This window comes from Rhamphochromis sp. 'chilingali' (genome assembly GCF_963969265.1).
Source record: "Rhamphochromis sp. 'chilingali' genome assembly, chromosome: 5".
In the NCBI taxonomy this organism is placed as follows: domain Eukaryota; kingdom Metazoa; phylum Chordata; class Actinopteri; order Cichliformes; family Cichlidae; genus Rhamphochromis; species Rhamphochromis sp. 'chilingali'.
The window spans coordinates 36,574,510-36,596,452 of NC_137932.1; the positions used below are offsets into that span (position 1 = coordinate 36,574,510).

General features: G+C 40.9%; 1 protein-coding gene across 2 annotated transcripts in view; it reads right to left on the reverse strand.

The window, feature by feature from the left end:
* Positions 1-21,943, reverse strand: part of large1 (LARGE xylosyl- and glucuronyltransferase 1) — a 71,301-nt gene that overhangs the window by 11,467 nt on the left and 37,891 nt on the right. For both annotated transcript variants that reach the window (XM_080882137.1, XM_080882136.1), the window contains exons 5-11: positions 20,913-21,036; positions 20,595-20,766; positions 13,099-13,203; positions 12,667-12,779; positions 9,179-9,304; positions 6,489-6,644; positions 597-760 (exon numbers count right to left, since the gene is read on the reverse strand). In XM_080882137.1, coding sequence (XP_080738263.1) covers positions 597-760; positions 6,489-6,644; positions 9,179-9,304; positions 12,667-12,779; positions 13,099-13,203; positions 20,595-20,766; positions 20,913-21,036 — 960 coding nt within the window. The remainder of the gene's footprint in view (positions 1-596; positions 761-6,488; positions 6,645-9,178; positions 9,305-12,666; positions 12,780-13,098; positions 13,204-20,594; positions 20,767-20,912; positions 21,037-21,943) is intronic.

The window sequence follows — 21,943 nt, forward strand, 5'->3', positions numbered from 1 at the left end:
TCCAGATTATTGCCGAATAAGAGATGAACTGATCTCACTTTCTGATGTTAATCAAGGACACTTTTAGACTCTAAAATTATTAACCTAGAAGCTCAGAAGTTCTGGGGGTAGTCATTTTTACTGACTGTTAAATACTTTTCCCTGGTCTATGGTTTTAAAAACATAAAACTGCAGAGTACAGGCCGAATGGCTAACCTTTAAACATTTCAGGTAGGTTTGGGTATTTGACAGTATGACAAAAGCTGCAAACTGAAAAAGAGCTGTTACTGGAAGGATGTTTGCTTCTGCTTTTTAAGTATCCTAGTATTCTTTGGTAGTGCAGGACTATATATATAAACCATTAGCCTAGATATGTAAATATATTTCTCCCCCAATGTCATACCTAAGAGGTTTGCTCCTTCGATCTTCATCAGTCAACAGATTTGCCAACACAGCTGTTTATTGTGGGTTTTTTCTAACCAGGAGCAGCTCTAATATGTTTTTTCTTAACATTTTCAATGTTCTAAAACCTCTGGAAGCCTTCCACTTCATTGTTCTGCCCACTTTGAACTAAACACACCTGTGTAGCTTCTGTAAGTGTGGGTGTAAACCAGCACCTGTCCATAGAGAGCTGGGCGACGAGAGTGACATCTGTGTTGTCAGAGCTGGGTTTATACTCATAGTGCAGGAAGTAGAGGTGTGTTCGATGGACAGTGAATCGCTCTCGACGAAACTCGTAGCACGGATCATCTTCATCCAGCTCTGACAGTGTCTTCTGGAGCTGCAGATAGAGAAAGATAGGAAGAATAAGACAGATTACAGACCAGAGAGACAGAATCTCAACAACAACAAAAAAACTAGACAAAACATGCATGTCACTGAGTGAAATAAGTATTTGATCCCCAAACAAAACATTTCTAGTACTTGATGGGGAAACCCTTTTTGCTGGTAATTCTCGTAGTTTGGACACATCTCAGGAGGGATTTTGTGTTACCAATGGCAGTCTTGGTGACTGTGAGCTGCATTCATCTGCCTTCAGATGATTAACAAGCTCCTCCTGTGTAGTTCTGGGCTCATCCACCACCTCACTCTTAACCATCCTCACCCTACGAGGCAAGATTTTGCAAGGGACTGTGGCTGCAAGGTGGTTGGTATCTATGGGAGTGGTAATCCCTGAACCATATGGTGGACAGAGGTGAAAGGAGCAATCAAGCTGAAGGAGGAGTCTTATCAGTGTTGGTTAATTCAATTCAGTTTTATTTATACTGTGCCAAGTCACAATAACAAGGCGCTTTGAATTGTAAGGTAAAGACCCTACAATAATAAAGAGAAAACCCCAAAAATCATATGATGAGAGTGGGAAGGAAAAACCTGGCATCACCAGGCTCAGGGAGGGTGACACGATACTGTGAGGCCTGATTACTTAAGACAGGGAGCCAATGAAGAGATGCCAGTATAGGAAAAATATGCTCTCTCTGTCTATTCACCGTCAGTACTCTTGCTGCAGCATTTTGGATTAACTGAAGGGAGTTTTTAAGACAACTTATAATAACAAATTACAATAATTCAGTCTAAAATTAATAAATGAATACACTAGTGTGTCAGTGTCACATGATTTTAGAGATCTTGCACAAATGAAGGAAAGCAGTCCCACATATTTGTATGTGCATTGAAGGACATATCCTGATCAAAAACGATACAAAGTTTCCTTTCAGTGTTACTGGAGGCCAAGGTAATGCCATCCAGCTTTGTAGTACAACACTCGTCAAAGGACAAGTGTTGTACTACAAAGCAAACAGGGATGACAGACTAAGGTTGGTGTTCCCACAGCAGCAGCGGGAGCAAGTTTTAAGATTGGGGCATATTATTCCACGGGTGGGGCATCTGGGAACTAAGAAGACAAGGGACCGAATTGCCAGCAGGTTCTATTAGCCAGGTATGAACAGAGAGGTTGAGGAGTTTTTCTTGCTCAATCTGTCAGCTGACTGGTGATAAAAATGTCCCAAAAATTCCTTTAAAGCCTTTACCTGTTATTGATGTTCCATTCAGTCGCATTGCAATGTATATAGTGTGGCCGCTAGAGTGAACCCAGGCAAGTAATCGCTATATATTAGTGGTTTGTGCCTACAGTACCAGATATCCAGAAGCATTTCCCCTTAGGGAAATTACAGCTAAACAGACAGCTTATGCTCTCTTGCAGGTTTTATTTCCCAGGTGGATACTCCATCTGAGATTTTGACGGATGATGGTTTTGAGTTTCTTTTGCATACCCTGAGGCAGATGTATAAGCTTTAAGGTATTAGCAGTATTTAGACCCCCAAACAGATGGCTTGGTGGAGAGATACAATCGAACTCTGAAAGCAATGTTGAAGAATTTAATCTCAGCTGATGCTAAAGATTGGGACATGTGGCTTCCTGATTGGCTGTTCGCTTATAGGGAAGTGCCTCAAGCATGAACCGGCTTTTCACCTTTTTCACCTGCTCCTGTATGGCAGGCAGGTGAGAGGACCATTGGATGTTCTGTAGGAATCCTGGGTGAGGCCGAGGAAAGAGGTGACGAGCGTGTTGGACTACATTCTTCAGATGAGGGAGAAAATGGAGCAAAACACCAAATTGGTGAAGAGACATATGCAGAGTACTGTCACAACAGGGCCGCAAGGGAGAGCTCGTTCAGCCAAGGACAGCAGGTACTCTTATTACTTCCTACTGCTGAAAACAAATTGTTGGCTAAATGGCAAGGTGCTGTGCTAAGAAAGCAGTTCAACAACTCATGAGATCCAGATGCCAGAGAGAAGAAATCCAAAACAAATTTCACATCAATCAGCTAAAGCAGGGGTGGGCAACTCCAGGCCTTGAGGGCCGGTGTCCTGCAGGTTTTAGATATCACCCTGGGTCAACACACCTGAATCAAATAATTAGTTCATTAGCAGGCCTCTGGAGAACTACAACACATGCTGAGGAGGTAATTTAGCCATTTAAAGCAGCTGTGTTGGATCAAGGAAACATCTAAAACCTGCAGGACACCGGCCCTTGAGGCCTGGAGTTGCCCACCCCTGAGCTAAAGGAATGGAAAACCCAGAATAATCCAATCCAGCAGCAGTTGTTCGTGCAAACTGTGGCTGAGGAGGATGATATCAATGAGGAATTTATGCCTGTTGGGCTTAACTCTGTCTCTCTTGACCTCTCCCATCTCTCTGTAACTCAGCAGGAGAAGTTGCATGCCATTATTCCTGCCAAGTTATTTTTAAGAAGAAACCAGGGATGAGAAACCTTGTGGAGCCTGACATCTGCCTGAAAGAGAGTACACCAATATGGCAGAGAATGTACAGGATTGGAGTTTTGGAGAAGTAGGTAGCTCTGATATTGGATTTGGGGGTTACTGAGCCCTCAACCAGTGAATGGAGCAATCCTATTGTGATGGTAAAAGTTGTAATTGTAAAAGAAATTGAAATTTCGTTTAAACTCTGTTCCAGTGAAAATAAAAGCATTCTAAACTCAAATGGATTCCTTGGAAAGAAAAGTTTCACGATCTCCACCAATCCATAAATTAATTTGTTTTCAACTGACAGCATGGCAAGAGCATTTAACCTCTGCTGTCCCATGGTGTTGCATGTGAAGGTCTTAATTCTTTTCCACTTTATAATCACTTCTGCTGAATCAAGCAGAAGCTTTTCAATTTCTGGCAGTGACACTCTTTCAGATAAGGCATCCTGAAGGTTGTTCTCAATTAGCTCGAGCAGAAACGAGTATTTCCTGTGTGCAACTCAAAGATACTGTACAGTGACTTCATCCTAATTTTGATCGCTCCTTCAAGTGTGACACTGGGAAATGATGTGACAAACTTCCTTCAGAGAATACAGTCCGTTATTCTCCGGAGGAAGTCGGACGGAATAAGGTGACCACTTTTGATAAATGTCTCCTGTACCTGCACGACACATTTAGTCCTCTTATTCTTTCTCTCTCAGTCAACCCACTCTCTCTAAAACTGTGTGTTTGACTGGATGATCATGGCCATTTTTACATATTGCTTTTCGAGGACATACATAATATTAAACTCTGGTGTCAGCATAGAAAAACTGTAGAACCTGTAAAAATGAAATAAAGCAAATAAACCTGCAAAAATAAAAAAAATACTTCCAAATCAGAGAGTCTTGTTGACTGCTGAAGTGCCCACTCCTATCTATCTATCTATCTATTGCATCATCATAGGTTTGCACAATTAATTTATTCTTGCTATTTTATTGCTTGCGAGTCATTTTGTCCTTAACCTAAACGAATGCAACTTCACATGTGCTAAAAAGTTTCTGCACGTTATGATTCTAACAAGAACAGACCTGTTGTCTGCTGTTTGCTGACTGTGAAGGTCAGTGGCACTTTTGCGTCAGTCTGAGCCACTGACTTTGATCATGAACATTATTACCGACATGTGAACAGCAGCTTTTGTGTCTGGCATGGTAGATAGACTGGTGCTTATGCTATACTCTCCTACTCTGCCTTAGCACTGAGCACTTTATACAACATGCCTCATTCAACCATTAAACAAGCCCTATCTATGCTGAGATTCTATAGTATATTTCACACTGTTTGTGTGCCGGGGATACAAGTTTCACCTGGTTGGAGTTTTGTTTAAGTAAATGTTTATCACTGTTGACAGTAGAGGGCAGCAGGGTGCCTGCTGTGGGACTGTTATGGCAAGACACACCTCTGTTCATTCTATTCTACAGATTAGTAATGGCTCCAAAAGCACAAAAACTTATTAATGAACACTGAAGTTTATCCTCTGTTACTCCAGGCTATGTTTACAATGTCCAATATGTAACACTGTGCTTACTTGAGCTACTCTGGCTAAAATAAAAATTGCATAGATATGCTTCAAGCACAGGTAATGTCTTTTAACACAGAATCATTGTCATGGTCCTGGGTCATTTTGTCCCAGTGTTCCTAGTTTTTCTTGTGTTTTTGTATTTTGTTAGTTCATTATTTATTCCATGGTTCCTAGGTTGTTCAGTTTAGTTTATTGGATTCCCTCCTTGTGTCTCTGCCCTCTGTGTCTCCCTCTGTGTCTGTGTTTATATTGTGGTGTGAGTTCTTGTGCCGTGGTTCCCTTCATGTTTTATTGTGTTAGGTTTTCCATGTTTCCCCAGCGTGTCGTGTCTGTGCTCTCCCTCGCTGTGATCTGCCTCTCCTCTACTCCCACATCATGTTTCCTGTTTTATTGTGAAGGTCCTGCGTTTTCATGTTTATTCTGTTCAGTCCAGTCGCCCCTGTCTCGTTATGGTTATTCATGTCAGCTGTTCCTTGTGTCTTCTCACTTCCTTGTTATCCCTCTGTGTATTTAGGTCAGCATCTCCCTCAGTCCTCTGTCGCGTCGTCCCTCATGGCTGCGTGTCTCTCCCTGTGTTTCCCCATGAGTTCATATTCTTAGATTTTCCCGGTTTAGTTTTGTATCGCTCCCTCTGTTCCCGGCAATAAAACTGTATTTTGAATTCACGTTTTTCTTAAGTGAGTTTGTGTTTGAGTCCAATTCCTGGTTCATGACAATCCTGCTCTCTTAAAATGTAAAGATCAGATCACTTAGTTTTAGATTTTTTGTTCAGTGTTTGTATGTTAATTATACAAAGCAGGTCTGAAGTTATTCAGACCACCCCCCCCCCCCCCAAACAAAACATTTGAATACTGTCAGTAGCCAACTTGACTGGGAACACGTAAAGCATAAAAGTAATATGAGTCATGTCAATAAAAACTTTAGGAAGTACAATACATATGGATATAGGTTTCTTTCTTTCCTTCCTTCCCTCCCTCACCCTCAAAAGATGACTTTCCCTCCCTGAGCCTGCTTCTGCTAGATCACAGGTGTCGAACTCCAGGCCTCGAGGGCCGGTGTCCTGCATGTTTTAGATGTGTCCTTGATCCAACACAGCTGATTTAAATGGCTAAATTATCACCTCAACATGTCTTGAAGTTCTCCAGAAGCCTGTTAATGAACTAATAATTTGATTCAGGTGTGTTGAAACAGGGTGATATCTAAAACCTGCGGGACACCGGCCCTCGAGGCCTGGAGTTCGACACCCCTGTGCTAGATGTTTTCTCCTGTTAAAGAGCTAATGATAGGAATTCATAAAACCTGGCGCACACCTCAGAAGCAGTAAAGGCATCATGAGTGTAGGTGATGCAAAATGTCCATGTGCATCCACAATGCTAATGCTAATGTCTGACTAGCCAGCATACCCTGAACCTACCATGTCAGGTATTAATTTAATGTACTAGGCATAGCAGTTACATCAGGAGATGTAGAAACTCTCATGTATGTTGTCAATACCAAGTCAAGAGTTAAGAGAATTCCTGACTTATTTTTCAATTGATAAGAAATTTACTCTTTGTTCGCTACAAATGTAACTTGTTTCTAACTAAATGGATGATGGCAGTTTGAATCCCACAGTGGTTAAGCACCATCTCAAATAACTTCACTACACTGACAACAGAAACAGAAGCACAGAAGTCCCACATACATTCTCACTGTTGTGGTCAGCCTCACTGGGACAGCCGAACAGCTCTCGTCGCAGAAGGTTGCCATCGTACTCCAGAAAGGTAAGATAGAGATTCCGGAAGAATTCCACATGCTTGTTCTTTACTCGCAACTTCTTTGGAGAGTTCCAGTGGATCACCTGTTGAGGAGAACCACAAATGGGACAGTGGTGAAGAAGCTTCTGGTATCATCAGGTTCTAAAGAATCAGAGCAATAAACCAAAACATTTACACTGCGCTTTGCCAAGAGTGCAGAACAAAGTTACTACTTGTTGTTAACACTTGTCCGTTATTTGGCTCAATACCTGGCAAAAATAATGAGAGAGCAGTGAAGAAAAGCCTCATTATACTGTTTGCTAAGATGTGAAATTACTTCACTCAGTGCTTTAGACAAAGGTGCCATTTCACTAACTGCACTTTTTTGCAGATTGATATAAATACGTTTCAGCAATGCCATTCAAGATGCTCGTTTGTCATATTCAGCAACTCAGTGTTTTGGCCAAGAACACTTTGTGGCCATAGAATGAACTGCCAACCGTGCGAGGAGCACATGTAGCATTATCCAATGCAAGAAGATACATTATAGAAGAAACCACATGAAAGAATCCACAAAACTGCCAAAACATGTATGAGGCGTGGCTTCACTTTTGATTGGTAAGATCAAGAGCTTTTCCTAAAACTCATTCAGCAGAGTTTCTTAATGTCTTTGTTTAACGGTCTCAAAAGCACTGTGCTAGTGTGGAAAGTTAAACACGTCCAGTTATTTTCTATTACTTTTACTTGGATGACTAAAAACCTACACAGACCAGTGTGGTAAGAACAGTAACAGACCCTGTGCACGAGAAAATGCTAAGTTCCTGTTTTAAGACCGGATGTAGGCTTGTACATTTCTGGTAGCTTTATTTTGCGGTCAATCGCTACTGCGAAGGTGGACTCCAAAATCATGTCCGAAATACGAAAACGGAAAGATTACATTAAGTTACAAAGAGCAAAAGGTGGGAACACTCACCATTGCCGTGTCATTAAAAATAAAATGATCAATTTTGACGTTTGAAGCGTGTAGATCGATTGGTTGTTTACATCACATCAGAAGACACATCGTCCACATTCAGAAGCACATCTCTGTATAGTGACAGTTCTTATGATTTAAACAGGAAAATGTCCAGTATTGAAACTACAGGTGAAGAATAGTCAAAGCCAGATGTTTCCCCGTTATGTCGATATCAGCTGGTCAAGTGCTCTCCTACACAGCATGTCAACAAACCGTGAAAAAAAGCCACAGGATATAAAAAATACATGAATGATTGCTGGTAAGGGTCTCTATATATTAGTATTTACGAAGGGTATGTTGTGACTTAGCTTCACAATTACAGTGGTCCCTCACTATAACGCGGTTCACCTTTCGCAGCCTCGCTGTTTCGCGGATGTTTTTAGTGCAATTTTGCATGATTTTCTTTTTTTTTTTTTTTAAAGCGCAGTGTGTTCTGCGTCCTGATCGACTGCAGACCGTTGTCGATCTCCGTGCCGTCTCTCCTGTACAGTACAGAATCGCTACATCAATCGCTAGCAGTGTGACTCTGAAGTGCTGTACTGTATGTTTGTAAGTTTGTAAGTTTTCTCCTCAACAAAAACAATGCCGACGAAACGTTTTGCACCGTCATAGGCACCTGTGGTAGCACCCGAGAGGCAGAGGAAGATAACCATGGCACAAAAAACATTGGACTTCTGGGACCATACGGCGCACCGGGTTATAAGGTGCATTAAGCTTAAATGAAGCAATTAAGCTTACATTTAAATTCATTAGTTCTAAAATCCGTCATTATTATTTATAGGAAAACAAATATACTGTATGTTTACTTTTCAACTAAATGTTTGAGACTGAAAACAGGTTTTGATCTTTGGTTTCATTCTATAATACTGGACTTTTTTTTTTTTTTACGAAGGTTTGAACTCTTAAAGTGTTTAAATGACAGAGAAAAGTGGGAAAATGTCGATGCCTGTCTGAAAAAAACTGTACAAAGCGTGTAGTGAGGGGTTTTACAGCCTTAAAACATATAAAATAATTGTAAAAAAATAAAGTTGGCTACTTTGCAGATTTCACCTATTGCTGGTTATTTTTAGACACCCGCAATAAACGAGAGAACACTATATACAAATACTAAGAAATATAAAATTTGAATCCTTTTTCTATTTTGCCCTGAGGCGAGGGGGAAAATATCGACAAGTCGATGAACATCATCTACAGATATATTCGTTAAATGCTCAAGACATCTTGAGAAATGTAAATCGCCGCTTGATTCATCCATTTGGTTGACCTGTTTTTGGAAAACCCGACCGTAAACAAGGTGCGAATATCACACCGGAAACGAAGCGCCTTACAGGCGTTTCCCCACCGGAAGTAGCATATGCTAAAGTGCACATAATCTATAGCTGCATGCTGGTGTTATTTTGGAGTTTAGAGGAGCAGTGAATCTAAAGAGCATGGTTAATGGCACTAACAACTAACATTAGAGTTTGTTTTGATCTCATTTTTTAATAGTACTCTTATGCAGGGTTTGAAATGTCTAGTTATTTGAAAAATAGAAAGTAAAATAAAGGATAGAAAGTGGGGAACACCTCCGAGCAGGTTCATATGTGTCTCGATAAATGTATAACGGGCTTATCAAGATCTCACCTTTAGGTCGGACACATCTTTGTAGCACTTTTCGGAACGGGTGTGGTCAGACAGCTGGACGTTCCAGAAGCAAGGCAGCTGATGAACCAGGAACGGGTTTTGTTTGATCACTGCGTTAAAGATATCCTGCAGACACAAAATCATATAAGATATGATATCCCCACACAAAAACCCCCACATATTTAGGTTGTCCATTCTTTAATCTGCTGAAAGAGATGTGTCTTCCTGAATGTTTTAAATGTGGTACAAATGCTAACTTAAAGAACTAAGTTGGAATCTGCTTTGTGAGTATTTTTCTGTGTTTAATTGATCGATTTCGATTTTTTACATACATGAATCATTTATCATCATCAGCAACCGGAGAGCTGGGAGGGATTACTACCTGCCTCATGGTTTTATGTTTAATAAAAAGCAAGTGAAAAAGATATTCTGGAATCTTACTGGTCTGGGCCCAGTTTCATAGTTCTGACTCAGCCACCATCCTGTTAAGTGTGCTGTATGTATCCAGATGTTCATCCTTATACAGTCCATTTATTCGTACACTCACTCTCATAAAGCGAAAAACTTGAAATTGCTTTGAGGAAATGAAGTCTGGTTACATCTGACAGACTTTTCTTTAACTTTGAGATTTTTGAAAACTCACAAAGCAAAAGCCTAAGTGGCAGCTTTAGCTTCCTAATGGGAAACATAAAAACTATTTAACCATGTAATGAATACTACAATAAAGTGGGCTGACAGTCCATGGAAGGAAGTCATATAGCAGAAGGCAGATGGAAAGCTGAAAGGAGCCTGCTCCTTTTCCAAACTGCCTACCTTGTGGGAATTTTACTTAATGAAGGTTTAATTTAACTCTCATAACCATACCTCTCATCTAGACAAGCTCTGAATAACTAAACGGAAAAAGGATAACTTCACAAAGCTCTCAGTGTTTGCCCTGTGACTGTTGATGTGGAACAACTCAGAGTATGATAACATGTCTTTGTGACCACTGGCACATAGGTATGCCCAAGTGGACTGTGGAAACTGTGAAGACCACTAACATATACATGAAGAGTTCTATCATCCTGGCACAGGCACAATGCAGGACTCCAGTTATTTAGTATATTTAGTTTTGCAAAAGATCCAAACATTAAAGTTTCAGAGGAGAAAGAGTCTTATAAGTTTTATTTAGCTTGTAGGTGTCTTGAGTCAGCTGACAGTCACTGACAATCCAAGAGGAGAATGGATCCGGCAGTAGCTGAAGCAAAAACTCAGGTGTGGCAGGAGCTCATTGGTATGGGCCATTAGGTCCCTGTACAACTGTAGTGAAAGCTCTCGATCCAGCAGTAAGTCGGACCCTTTGTTATCAATTCTGTTCCTAAATTTTATGACTGACCAACATTTTTAGGTGAGGCAAGTGACTTTATAGGCAGTGACCTCCAGCTCCCACTGGGTGATTTGCAACCAAGTTTTAAAGCAAAAGAAATGAGAATTGCCACCTCTAAATCTGACACGATTGTTCTCAGATGGCAAAGGGCTGCATGCAGCTAAGGGAGGAATCGCTGTTTATTTTGACGTCCTATTTACTGAGCGAAGAGTGAAGCAGGTCACTGACAAGTTGAGGGAGGATGTCTATAAATAGACAGCTGCCTCTGTAAACTGGACCCAGATAAGCGTGAGAAAATGGATGAAGGTTAAAACTATATCTTTTGAGATACAATGTAAAGCTGGGCATACACTGTGCAATTTTGGCCCATTTTGAGCCGATTTTTCAGTCGTGCGACCATTTTGGGGATCGGCCCGAGTTTCGCCTTAATCGTGTGTTGTGCATCGTGTAGTACATAGTTGTCAAACTCTGGCCCGCGGGCCAAATTTGGTCCGCAGCCTAATTACATTTGGCCCGCGAAGCCATACCAAATTACTATTAGAGCTGGCCTACTGGTATTATACAGCTAATATATATATTGTTTAGTATTAAGCTTTGCTTGTTCCATATTCAGTTTTTCAGCTAAACTTATTTGAGTCCATAAGAAAAGATTCATTCTTATATCTGGAGGAAGATTTTTTTTTCAATAAATATTAACGTTAGCCCGCGACTTTGTTTCATTTTGAATTTTGGCCCACTGTGTATTTGAGTTTGACACCCCTGGTGTAGTATATGTGGGGTAACAAGAAACGATTAACACCTCACGACCAGCTCCCAATCATCAATCGTTTGGTCGTAAGAAAATCAAACATGTTTGAAATCCTGTCGTGAGGCTGTCACTGCAGCCTCTCACACTGCGCACGCGCAAACACAGAAATGAAAGTGAAAAGACGGAGCAACACGGCAGTGCAGCGTATGATGGAGGCACAACTTGTAGAACTTTGGCAAGTTCATCTGGGTCTTTTCAATGTGGCCTCACAAAATTATCACGACCACAACAACCATGAAAATAGTTGGATCTATACATTGCTGCTCAGTCACAGCTGCCTGATCAATGTTTTTCATTAGCAATTTAGCAAAGTTGATGGTGGTGTGTGTGTGTCTGTGTGAGTGAAAGACAGAGAGGGGGAGCGAGAGGCACATTTTGTGTTATAAGCTTCATGTTATGGACGCACAGTGTGAGCACTCAGGTCGCATCAGATCAGGCCGTATAGTGTGAGACGCTGCATCGTGACCTATGAACTTCTAACCCCTGCGACTCAATCATACAGTTTGAGCAGGAGCTGAATAGCGCGACTGAAAAAATTGCACAGTGTGAGCCCAGCTTAAGACTAACGCCTGATTTAGACTTTTGCAGGGAACCTTTACCATTACGTGTTCATGTTCCAGTGTTTCAACTGTGATGTCAGCCAATTAAAAAAAAAGAAAAATGCTGGTACTTTTCTCTCCCAGGTCCCTACTCTTTGCTGTGGCCAGTGAATTTTTGGGGGTTTTTTGGGGGGGAAAAACCAATAGTGGATCACTGACCTTCAGAACCATTTTCCAAAGGGGGGGAAACCCAACCTCTGACCCCAAAGGGGCCAGAGTTGATTTTGTTTTCCAGTAACTGCTGTCACATCATTTTGTTGTCAACAAATTAAAGAAACATTTGAACAGTTCAATCATCAATATCCAACATGTCATTTTTTGTACAGTCTATAACCTTTATTGACTGCAACATTTGATGCAACATACTCATACTAATTATACACAACTGAAAATATTTTTTTAATGACTTTTATTATAATGGCAGGTTTACCCACCAGTCCCAACCTCCTTTTCCTGGTGATTTCATCCAGTACCAGAGTGAGATATTCCTATTCAGATTTTAACTGTCACTGAATGCAGAGTTGTCAAATTTAAAGGACATTTTTATATTGGTGCAGCACCATAATGCTGTGCTGTCAGTATATGAAAGCACAACAGGTTTATTTAATTATGTAAGTCCGAAAATACTACTTTCAAATACAGCTGTTTTCACAATTTAAATGACACAATTGTGATGTGAGCTATGACAGTGTGTGTGTGTGTGTTTGTGTCTTACCTGGTCTGCCAAGGAAGTGGACAGCATGCTCATTAGTTCCCTTTCTGCAGTCAGTCTCCACATCTGCTCCCATCTGAGCTTTCGCAGACGATCCAGGAGGAGCAAAATAACCCCTGTAAAGTGGACACACACACGCTCAAACACACACACACACACACACACACACACACACACACACACACACACACACACACACACACACACACACACACACAAAAAAGGTACAAACAAAGATGGTAGCTTAAGAAACAGAGTGATTGGCGTCTAGCTGGTCTTAAGGAAGGCCAGCTCTTCCTTAAGACCAGCTAGACGCAGTGCCAGAAGTGTTGTTTCTCATTCACATTTTCTCATTTTGTTTCCTTTCTTAAATTCAGTCATCTAGACTTTGCTTTACACAGCTAACATGCTAAAAGCAGGTTATAAGGTACTCACCAGTGTTAAAGCCTCTGCCCAGTGCTGGCCAGGGTCGATGGTTCTTCCACAGGTTCCCCAGATACCAGTCACTCTGGTTCTCTACCAGACCTAGAACTTGCTGGCCTGCCACACACATACATATCATGACTGTTCTCACTTGTTTTTTGTTTGTTTTTTTTGTCTCAAACAAGCACCTTTTTATCTCCACAACCTTCAATTCATTCAACTCTAACCTGCTGCACAGTGGCTGCAATGTCATTAGTAATTACTGATTTGTAGTATTTTGAGGAAAAAAATAAAGGCATTTCATAAGGGATGAGGACAAAACATCATGATTATATTGGGAGGAATAACTGTATGCCACAGTCCTGGATCTGGTGACCCAGTGTTTGTGTTTTTTGATTTATATAATATAATATTCTTTGATTATTGTTATTCATGGTTTTGGTTATCTTTATTTCTTAGGTTCATAGTGATCTTAGTTCTTCCTCAACTTTTATCTAGCCTGCGTATAGTCGGTGTTCCTTGTTTCATGTCGAGACACCCTTGTCTCTATGTTCTGCATTTCCTGTGTCTCCCTAGTCAGTCGTGTCTCCATGTCTCAGCCTCAAGTCTGCATCTTTGTGAATGTCTCATGTTTTCTGTCTCATTTTGTTAGATTAGCTCCAGCTGTGTTCCCACCTGTTTCCCATCCTCTCGTTACCCCTCTGTGTATTTAAGGTTTGCTGCTGGATGGACTGTGTATCTCCCCTGAGGGTTCTACTTTCCCCATTTCATGCCGGTTATTTTGCTATGAGCCTATGTTTTAGTTTCTTCCCAGTTTAGGCTTTGTAGTTTATTCGTTGTCTCTTTTCATGTTGCATTTGTGTCCTGTTCCGCTGCTAATAAAGGCTCACTTTTGGTTTAAGTCCGTCCAAAGCGTCTGCATTTGGGTCCAATGTCTCTCTACTCCGCACTCCGAGTTCAGCAAGACTTTGAAAGGACGTATGTAGATTGTTTAGATAAGAGAATTTATAGAAACAATCTGCTCGTTTCTAGAGCGGGTTGATTGCATCATTTGAGAAAGTGTTTCAATAGCAGTAACAGTAGATTAAAACTGCATGAATGACATAACATGAGCTTAATAGTGGAGTGAAAAACTGTTGCCTCAGAGCAAGAAGGTCTTGGGTTTGAATTCACTATCTGGCCGGGGCTTTTCAGTCGTTGTGTCCATGGGCAAGACACTTCACCCCTTGCCTACTGGTGGTGGTCAGAGGGCCCGGTGGCGCCAGTGTCCGGCAGCCTCGCCTCTGTCAGTGCGCCCCAGGGTGGCTGTGGCTACAATGTAGCTTGCCATCACCAGTGTGTGAATGTGTGTGTGAATGGGTGGATGACTGGATATGTAAAGCGCTTTGGGGTTCTTAGAGACTAGTAAAGCGCTATATAAATACAGGCCATTTACCATTTTTCTGTGTGGAGTTCTCTCCTATCAATTGTCTCTCTGCAAGAAAGGTCACCAAGCTGGAAGCTGGACGCATCAGTAGCAGCAATGGCGTGTCCAGCGGGGTGGCCTGGGGGGGCACAGGCCACCCCCCAAACCAGACTGGCCACCCCAGGTGCCACCCCAAAGGCCAAACAATAAAATTCAATCAAATATCAAATGTCCGATTATGTTTTCACGGTGACGCTCAGATATCCGAGTGTAAGTGAATGCAGCATCGCTTCTGCGCTATGCGCATCACGTTAGCAAAGGTAGGAGAGCCAAGCGCGAAAGATGGCACCGCTGGAAACAATTTTTCGGTGAAAGAAAATGAGGACAGAATAAATGTCCCGGTAATTAATATTAAGTTTGTTGAGTTTAGTAAACTTCGGCGAAATTAGAATACCAAGGAAAAAAATAACACTTAAAGAATTATTGCAGCTGTGGAATATTTCAGACAGTATGCTACTGAGGGCAGCTAACATAAGAGTTATGAGTTATAAGATATAATCTAAGTCGTAACATTGCTGTATGGAGCTGCAGATTTGGTTGCAGGTTAACATAGCTGGACTGGCCATTGGGCATACCGGGCATATCCCCAGTGACTTATTTTTTATTTTTTTTGTAATGGCATGAACAATGAGAGGTGGTGGATTGGCCAGATGCAGGTCGATGTGTAGAAATAACTCCGTTGTTTGGTGGTGGCTATGACGGGGCTTCCACAGAGGCAACAGGTGGATGAGGGAAGGGGAGGCAGGAGGAGAGACCCGAAGCAGCCGCCAGTCCGAGTGTCAGGTGAACTGAACTTCAGGTAAGAAGTTATGACCTGCAGTCTATCTGGGTCAGATATAAACCAAGTTTAGGTGGAGTTTATTTTCATGTTGCTGACTTTTTACTGTCAGTTGCAATAACTCATACTGCGTTCTAGCCAGTTTGACGGAGTTTTTATACAGCTGGGTGGGTGCTATGATGTTACTGATAGTGAACTTTATTTTATTCATAAGGTTAGTTAGTAGAGTTGCCAACGGCTCCTTAAAAAAATGGAATGGTCCCTCATTCAGAGAAAATATTACGCGTTTCGTATTGAGCTGAGAAGAGACGCAGTTTGTCCCGGACTTTAGCTAGAATGGAAAAAAGACACAAAGCTGGATTTATTCTGTCTTTATGCTGCACAGCTGCCTCTTCTTCTCTCATTCTCTCCCCCTCCCTCTCCTGTTGCTACTTCAATCATGAAACTGATCAATGATCAGCTGATCGGCTTTTCTCTCTTGTTTATCGCCCACTTTGCGCCAGAAAGAGGAAACCAGCGGATGTCGCGCTAAACAACAGCAGCACGTTTAAGCTTGATCAGCTGTTGTTAGAATGTATTTAATATTAATTTCTAGTATCAGCTGATGTTTGCTGGAGCCACAGCTGTAAAGCTGCTGGTCATGATGTCTGTTTAGATATGTGGTGAGAGGGAAACATGAAGATGAAACCAGGAGATGTCCTTACTGAACCATCAGAGCTGAACAGGTGATGGAGAAACAGGTTTACCTTTTAGGTGACATGAATGAGTTGAAGGGAAGTTATGAACTGTTTCCGAGAGACAAATAACCCCAGGATCCTTTTTTATGTAGCTGACAGCTGGTAACTGTGCAGGGGCGGGTCTAGCAAAGTTTTGCCAGGGGGCCAGGTAGGGCATTAACAGGGAAAGGTGGGCACAAAGAAATACTTTTCTTTCTTATTCTCATTTAAAATACCTAGTTTTTATTAAATAATTATCTAAATCTTACAACCAAAGTTTTTATCTGACGTAAAATGTATAGAAATCATACATATACCAACAAGACTGTACATCACTGTCACAACAGGGTTTGTTTTCAGTCAAAGGCTTTATGGCTTTACTACCTGGTGGGTCGGTCTGTAGTAAAAATGCCCAATTTTTTTGTCCCAGTCCAGTCCTGCAGGTTAATACTGGCAGTGTCACCATGCCAGCTGACTGTATTTTATCATCAGCCAGTGTTGTTCTTTATCAATATTACCAAAGTTTACCATAAGGCAGCATAGAAAGTATTTACTTGCTTTCAGGTTTTATTCAAATGTTAGTCTTTTCATTTGTTTCCCCACTTTTTTCCTGTTTCAAAATCAAACACCAGTTTGTGAGAAGATTATCTTCTTTTTTTAACAGGCAGATAAAGTTTTGCATTGGCATTGGCTAATTTGTCAATTGTTTGTTACAAATGTTCGTATTTTAATTTTCAAAAATGTTTTTGCCCAAAACATATGTGCACTATATGTCAGTAAAAATACTATGCAAATATTGATGTCCTTGAATGCTGAGTAAACACTGACAAAGCACTGATTGTATCTCTTGTACTTTATCAACGCAGTATCTAAAAACTTTGCACCGTAGTGGTTAAAATCTCATTCTAATAAGAGTTAAAAGTGCATTTGGTTATTAGGTTTATAGGATTATTGAATTATGGTTAAGGGTTGGTAGAATCTTTTTTTAAACATTATCTGCCAATTAAATCTGCCACCCTTCTCCAAATCTGTGCCCCTACCTGGCCCCCCCAACAAAAATTTTCTAGACATGCCACTGAGTAGCAGACACTTTAGGGTCAAATATCATAACATCCAGATCCAATAGAAACCTAATCATATCATAAAACCAGCTTTTATGTTAAATTCACAACAAAGTGTCAAAAACTTTAATTGCTGCCTCATAAATGGAACCACGCTGCAATAAAAAGAAGCAAGAATTGAATTCACTCATACATTTAAAGCTTTTGAGTCACTGAACAAAAAGTATAAAGACAGCAAGTGGGTGGAATTAAATATAACTGGGAGATTAAGAGAAGAGAGGAGGAGGGGAGTATGCGGGCTTTAAGGTGAGAGATTACTGAAGGAAGCTGGGCAGAGATAAAGGTTGAGGAAAGAGGCAGTGGGAGCCTGGAGAGAAGAGCATGGGTGCAGTGGTGGCAGGTTTAATGAAGGCTATAAGGAAGATTAATGAGAGCTTATTGTAGCAGGCAGCAGAGAGCAGGGTGCTCCTTTACAAAGGCTACGAAACAAAGAACGCAGATCTGCCTGAGCAGGATAATTAGAGCTCAAATACAAAAAGCTATAGTTTATAAAGGTTAATCAAACTGGATGGCCACAATATTTGTATGAAATTAGTTGAGTTCCAAGTGAAAAAACCCCCCACAGGGAACAGTTATTCAGTGTTAGACTGCATCATGAAATACATCAAAAACAGCACTGTCCGAATGTTCCTACAGCAAATCAAATCAAATCACTTTTATTGACACTGAACTAAGCAGGAGTGTGAGTGGTAGTGACAGAGACAGGGCGCAGCTCTTTGGCCCAATTACTCACCCTAAGAGGTGTAATCTAGCTGTAAACCCAAACACTCAAACTAAAATAAATTAATGTAAACTTATTTTTTAAAAACACTCCTACTAAAATGGTAAATGGCCTGTATTGTATAGCGCTTTACTAGTCCCTAAGGACCCCAAAGCGCTTTACACAGCCAGACATCCACCCATTCACACACACTACTAACTCAAATAGCTTAGGTTCCTGTAACATTTTTCAACATATTATTTTTAATGAACTTATTAGCAGTGTTGGTCAACTTACTAGAAGATAGTAATTAGTTACTAATTACTGATTACTTCTCCAAGAAAGAAATCCCATTACTTTACTGATTACTTATATTCAGAAGTAATTAGTTGCGTTAGTACTCAGTTACTTGTTAAAAATATGATACACAACCTGAATACGTAATAAAACAATAGACCTTTCAACCCAATTCTATTTTTTCTGCATAATCCATCATATAAAATTAATCAAATGAAAAAAGTCTCTTTTTAAAATTTGTTTTACGAGTTTTAATGTTTACATTTTATGCACATTGCATTAAGCAAAAATTATATGTAGCTGTCTTTGACTTGAAGAAATTTGTTTAACATTTAAACCTGTTTTCTGCATATTTCAAAAATATAAAATAAAATAATTTTTTGTGTTTACACTCACTCTTTCAAATAGATGCAAGTAAAACACAGCAAAGATTAAATAAAATCAAAGATTCAGCTGCACTGAGTCCTGTTGCTCTTAAATCTATTTTCACCTGTTTAGCAGGAGTGGGGCGGGTGGAGGTTTGCCCGGTACTGTAGCAGTCATGTCAGTGGGGGGATCTGGGGGTTTCTCTGTGAATTTCACATTCCTGTGGCAGTGTGCTCGGTGTTTGCTCAGATTTTCTTCCCACGCACAGTTCACAGCAGACGCTAAGGGGGCAGGGATAGCTCAGTAGGTAGAGTGGTCGCCCCATGATCGGAAGGTCGGGGGTTTGAATCCACTGAACGGCTACCCTGAGGTACCCCTGAGCAAGGTACCGTCCCTACACGCTGCTCCCCTGCGCCTGCTTAGTGGCTGCCCACTGCTTCACTGAGTGAATGGATCAAATGCAGAAAGTAATTTCCCCACAGGGATCAATAAAGTACACATTATTAATGTTTCTGTCCCTTTTTACAGAATCAAACTCAAAGTAATGTAGTTACTTTTTTACGCTTTACAAAATCATGGTTTGGTGACGCAGTAACGCAGCGTACTTATGAGAAAGTAACAGTCATCTAATTACTTTTTTCAAGTAATGAGTGAAGTAAGGGGTTAATAGTAATCCCTTACTTTACTCATTACCTGAAAAAGGTAATCAGATTACAATAACACGTTACTTGTAACTTGTAATGTTTCTGCGTTGCCGGCTGGTACATATGTACATTCAGATAGTGCACCTTATAAATCACTCCTCGTTAGTTTGTGGTCAGGAAGTGGAATTTCTTGCAGATTCCGGGGCCACTCATTCTGTGTTATGCTCAGATTCTCTCTTTCCACAGGCTGTCTTAAGTGAGAAGTTCACTCATTCTGGATTTGCATCAGGAACCGTTCAGAGGGAAAATTTCACCGTAGCCCCGTCTTGTGTAGAAGGGCAGGGGCAGAAATTCAGACACGGGTCTCTGTGGTCTGATCTGTGTCCCGTCAATTTGCTTGCCAGAGACTTAATGTGTAAATTAAATATAAATTGCATCTCCTGCCATGATGTTATTACACTAACGCAATCAAACTGTGATCATATGATGGTGAAATATTGCCCCGTGATCCTGGCTTTCGCTTATGAATGGAAGCTGGGAGGAGGGTCGCTTGTTGAAGAGCTCGCGGCTGCATGCCTCCAGAAGGCCCATTCTCCCAGCAGTTACATTAGACTGGACAAACATGCTCAGCATGTAGAGCTCTGTAGTATCCTCAATATACTGAAGCAGGTTAGGTATCCAAACAAAGAAGAATTCCCACATTTAGAATAAGAAGAACAGAACAGGCCAGTGCACATACTTCACAGAACAAATTATAGGTGCACGTCAGTGAAACTAATCCAGTATATCACATCTTTTATGAAGGTAGAACTGGAGAAGTGTTGATTAAAGAATAAGAACATTTTGGAGGTTTTAGTTTGCGATGCTATTGAAGTGCATCACACAGAGAGGTTTTTCTGTTACTCTCACTGATATGAGGACGCTTGACATTTTCAGTAGAAACAATAATAGCAACGTGTCTGGACAACAGTTTCTATAACAAAACTAAGCTTTTTACATTTCATAAAAGTGGGAACAGAGGAATGTTGTATGTTTAGTTCAACTAAGTTTTATTTATTCTTACCAAATCCCAAAAGCAGTCACCTTGTGGCACTTTATTTTCTTTATCATTATTCTTTTCTCCTTCTTTTAGCTGCTTCCTTTTGAGCTTGCTACGCTGGATCATCTGTCTTCATCTCACCATGTCCCTGTATCCTCCAGCCTCTGCATACATTAACCTCCTCTGAGGTCTTTCTCTTTTCCTCATGCTTTCAGTCCATGTTAACCATCTGTTGTTCAGTATATCCACTCTCACTCCTCTGCATGTCCAAATTATCTCAGCTTTGCATTTTTAAGTTCAGAGTTCAAAGACTCTACAATAATACAGAGAAACACCAAACAGGGAGGGGCGGGGCCATCTGAGAGAAAAGGAGTTGCATTACCTTTGAACTTGTGGAAGACGGCCCAGAGTTCAGCAATGTCAGTGGCAAAGGTGATGTCTGTGTCTAGAACGATGACTCTCTGTAGATCTGATGGCAGGGTCTTTGTCAGTACCAGTTTCATTAGCCCATAAATCCCAGAGTAATGTTTGTTAGGAATCCATGAGACTTCGGACTGAAACACAAGAGGAAATAAGGGTTGGGATCATTTACTGTTAAATAGAAATAGCTCATAATGTTTCGCATTAAATAAAGCAGTAGCCATGAGATCATTAAGCAGCCCAATCAGTAAAGCAGGGTGATGGAGTCTGTGTTCCCCACCTTCAGCTCATCTGCGTCATAGAAGTCCACCCTGACGGCAGGAACCATCCATGTATGAAACAAGGAGGACAGGATCTGCTGAGCAATGGAGTCTGTGATGAAATGGAAATGAAGGGGATTCCGCCTGTAGACACACACAAATACCAAGCTCCAATGAATTCACGGCTTTTACTTTTACTTCCTGCATCATATCACAAAACATTCAGTACATGCACAGTGGGAGTTTGGAAAGGACAAACTGTCCATTTTTACAAGAAACTTGAAATAAATTCTGCAAAACGTCACCAATGTGCCCATGATCCACATATGTGTTTCTCATATTCTCTGAAAAATGTTCATCACACATCATGATGTCTAACACACAGATGGCATATTAAATGAGCAGCCACATTTTTTCATTGCGTTTATTTACATGAGCTGTCCGCTAGGAGAATAACCATTTTAGCAAAGTTTGTGAGAGATTGAGTTTAATAAGGCACAAGACGTACAGGTACAGGAATGGAAACTGTTTTCACATCCATTTCAAAATGCACTCATCTTTCCTGTTGTCTTAGAACCCAATCTTTTCTTGTTTAGCACATAAATATAAACTGTACTTTTCCTGGTCAATAAGACTATGTGATATGCTTGAGAACTCCAAAACAAGAAAACAAGTCCAGTTGTTTCAGCTTCAGCATTAATAAATGCATGTGTTATACCCTAAGGCTGCAAGAGACAGACATGGCACACTGATGGAGAGATGATAATCTTACATCTCATTTCAGCTCAGGGAAGAGGTGTGAGGGATGGGGGTATAAAATAGGTGTTCAGGACTTCCGAATCAGGTCACAGGAAAGTGACACTAAGCTGAGGATGTGAGCACCCGGGGGTGTCTTATGCTGATTGACTTTGTGTATCAATGTGTCAGCTGCACTGGCTCAATAAGCACTGAAGGCTGGGAGCTGTCAGAATGTATCAGAACCCAGAAAATCAGAAAAGCTGTCAACACAGCAGTGCACATTGAAAAGACCTTCACATCCTTTGGATAAACA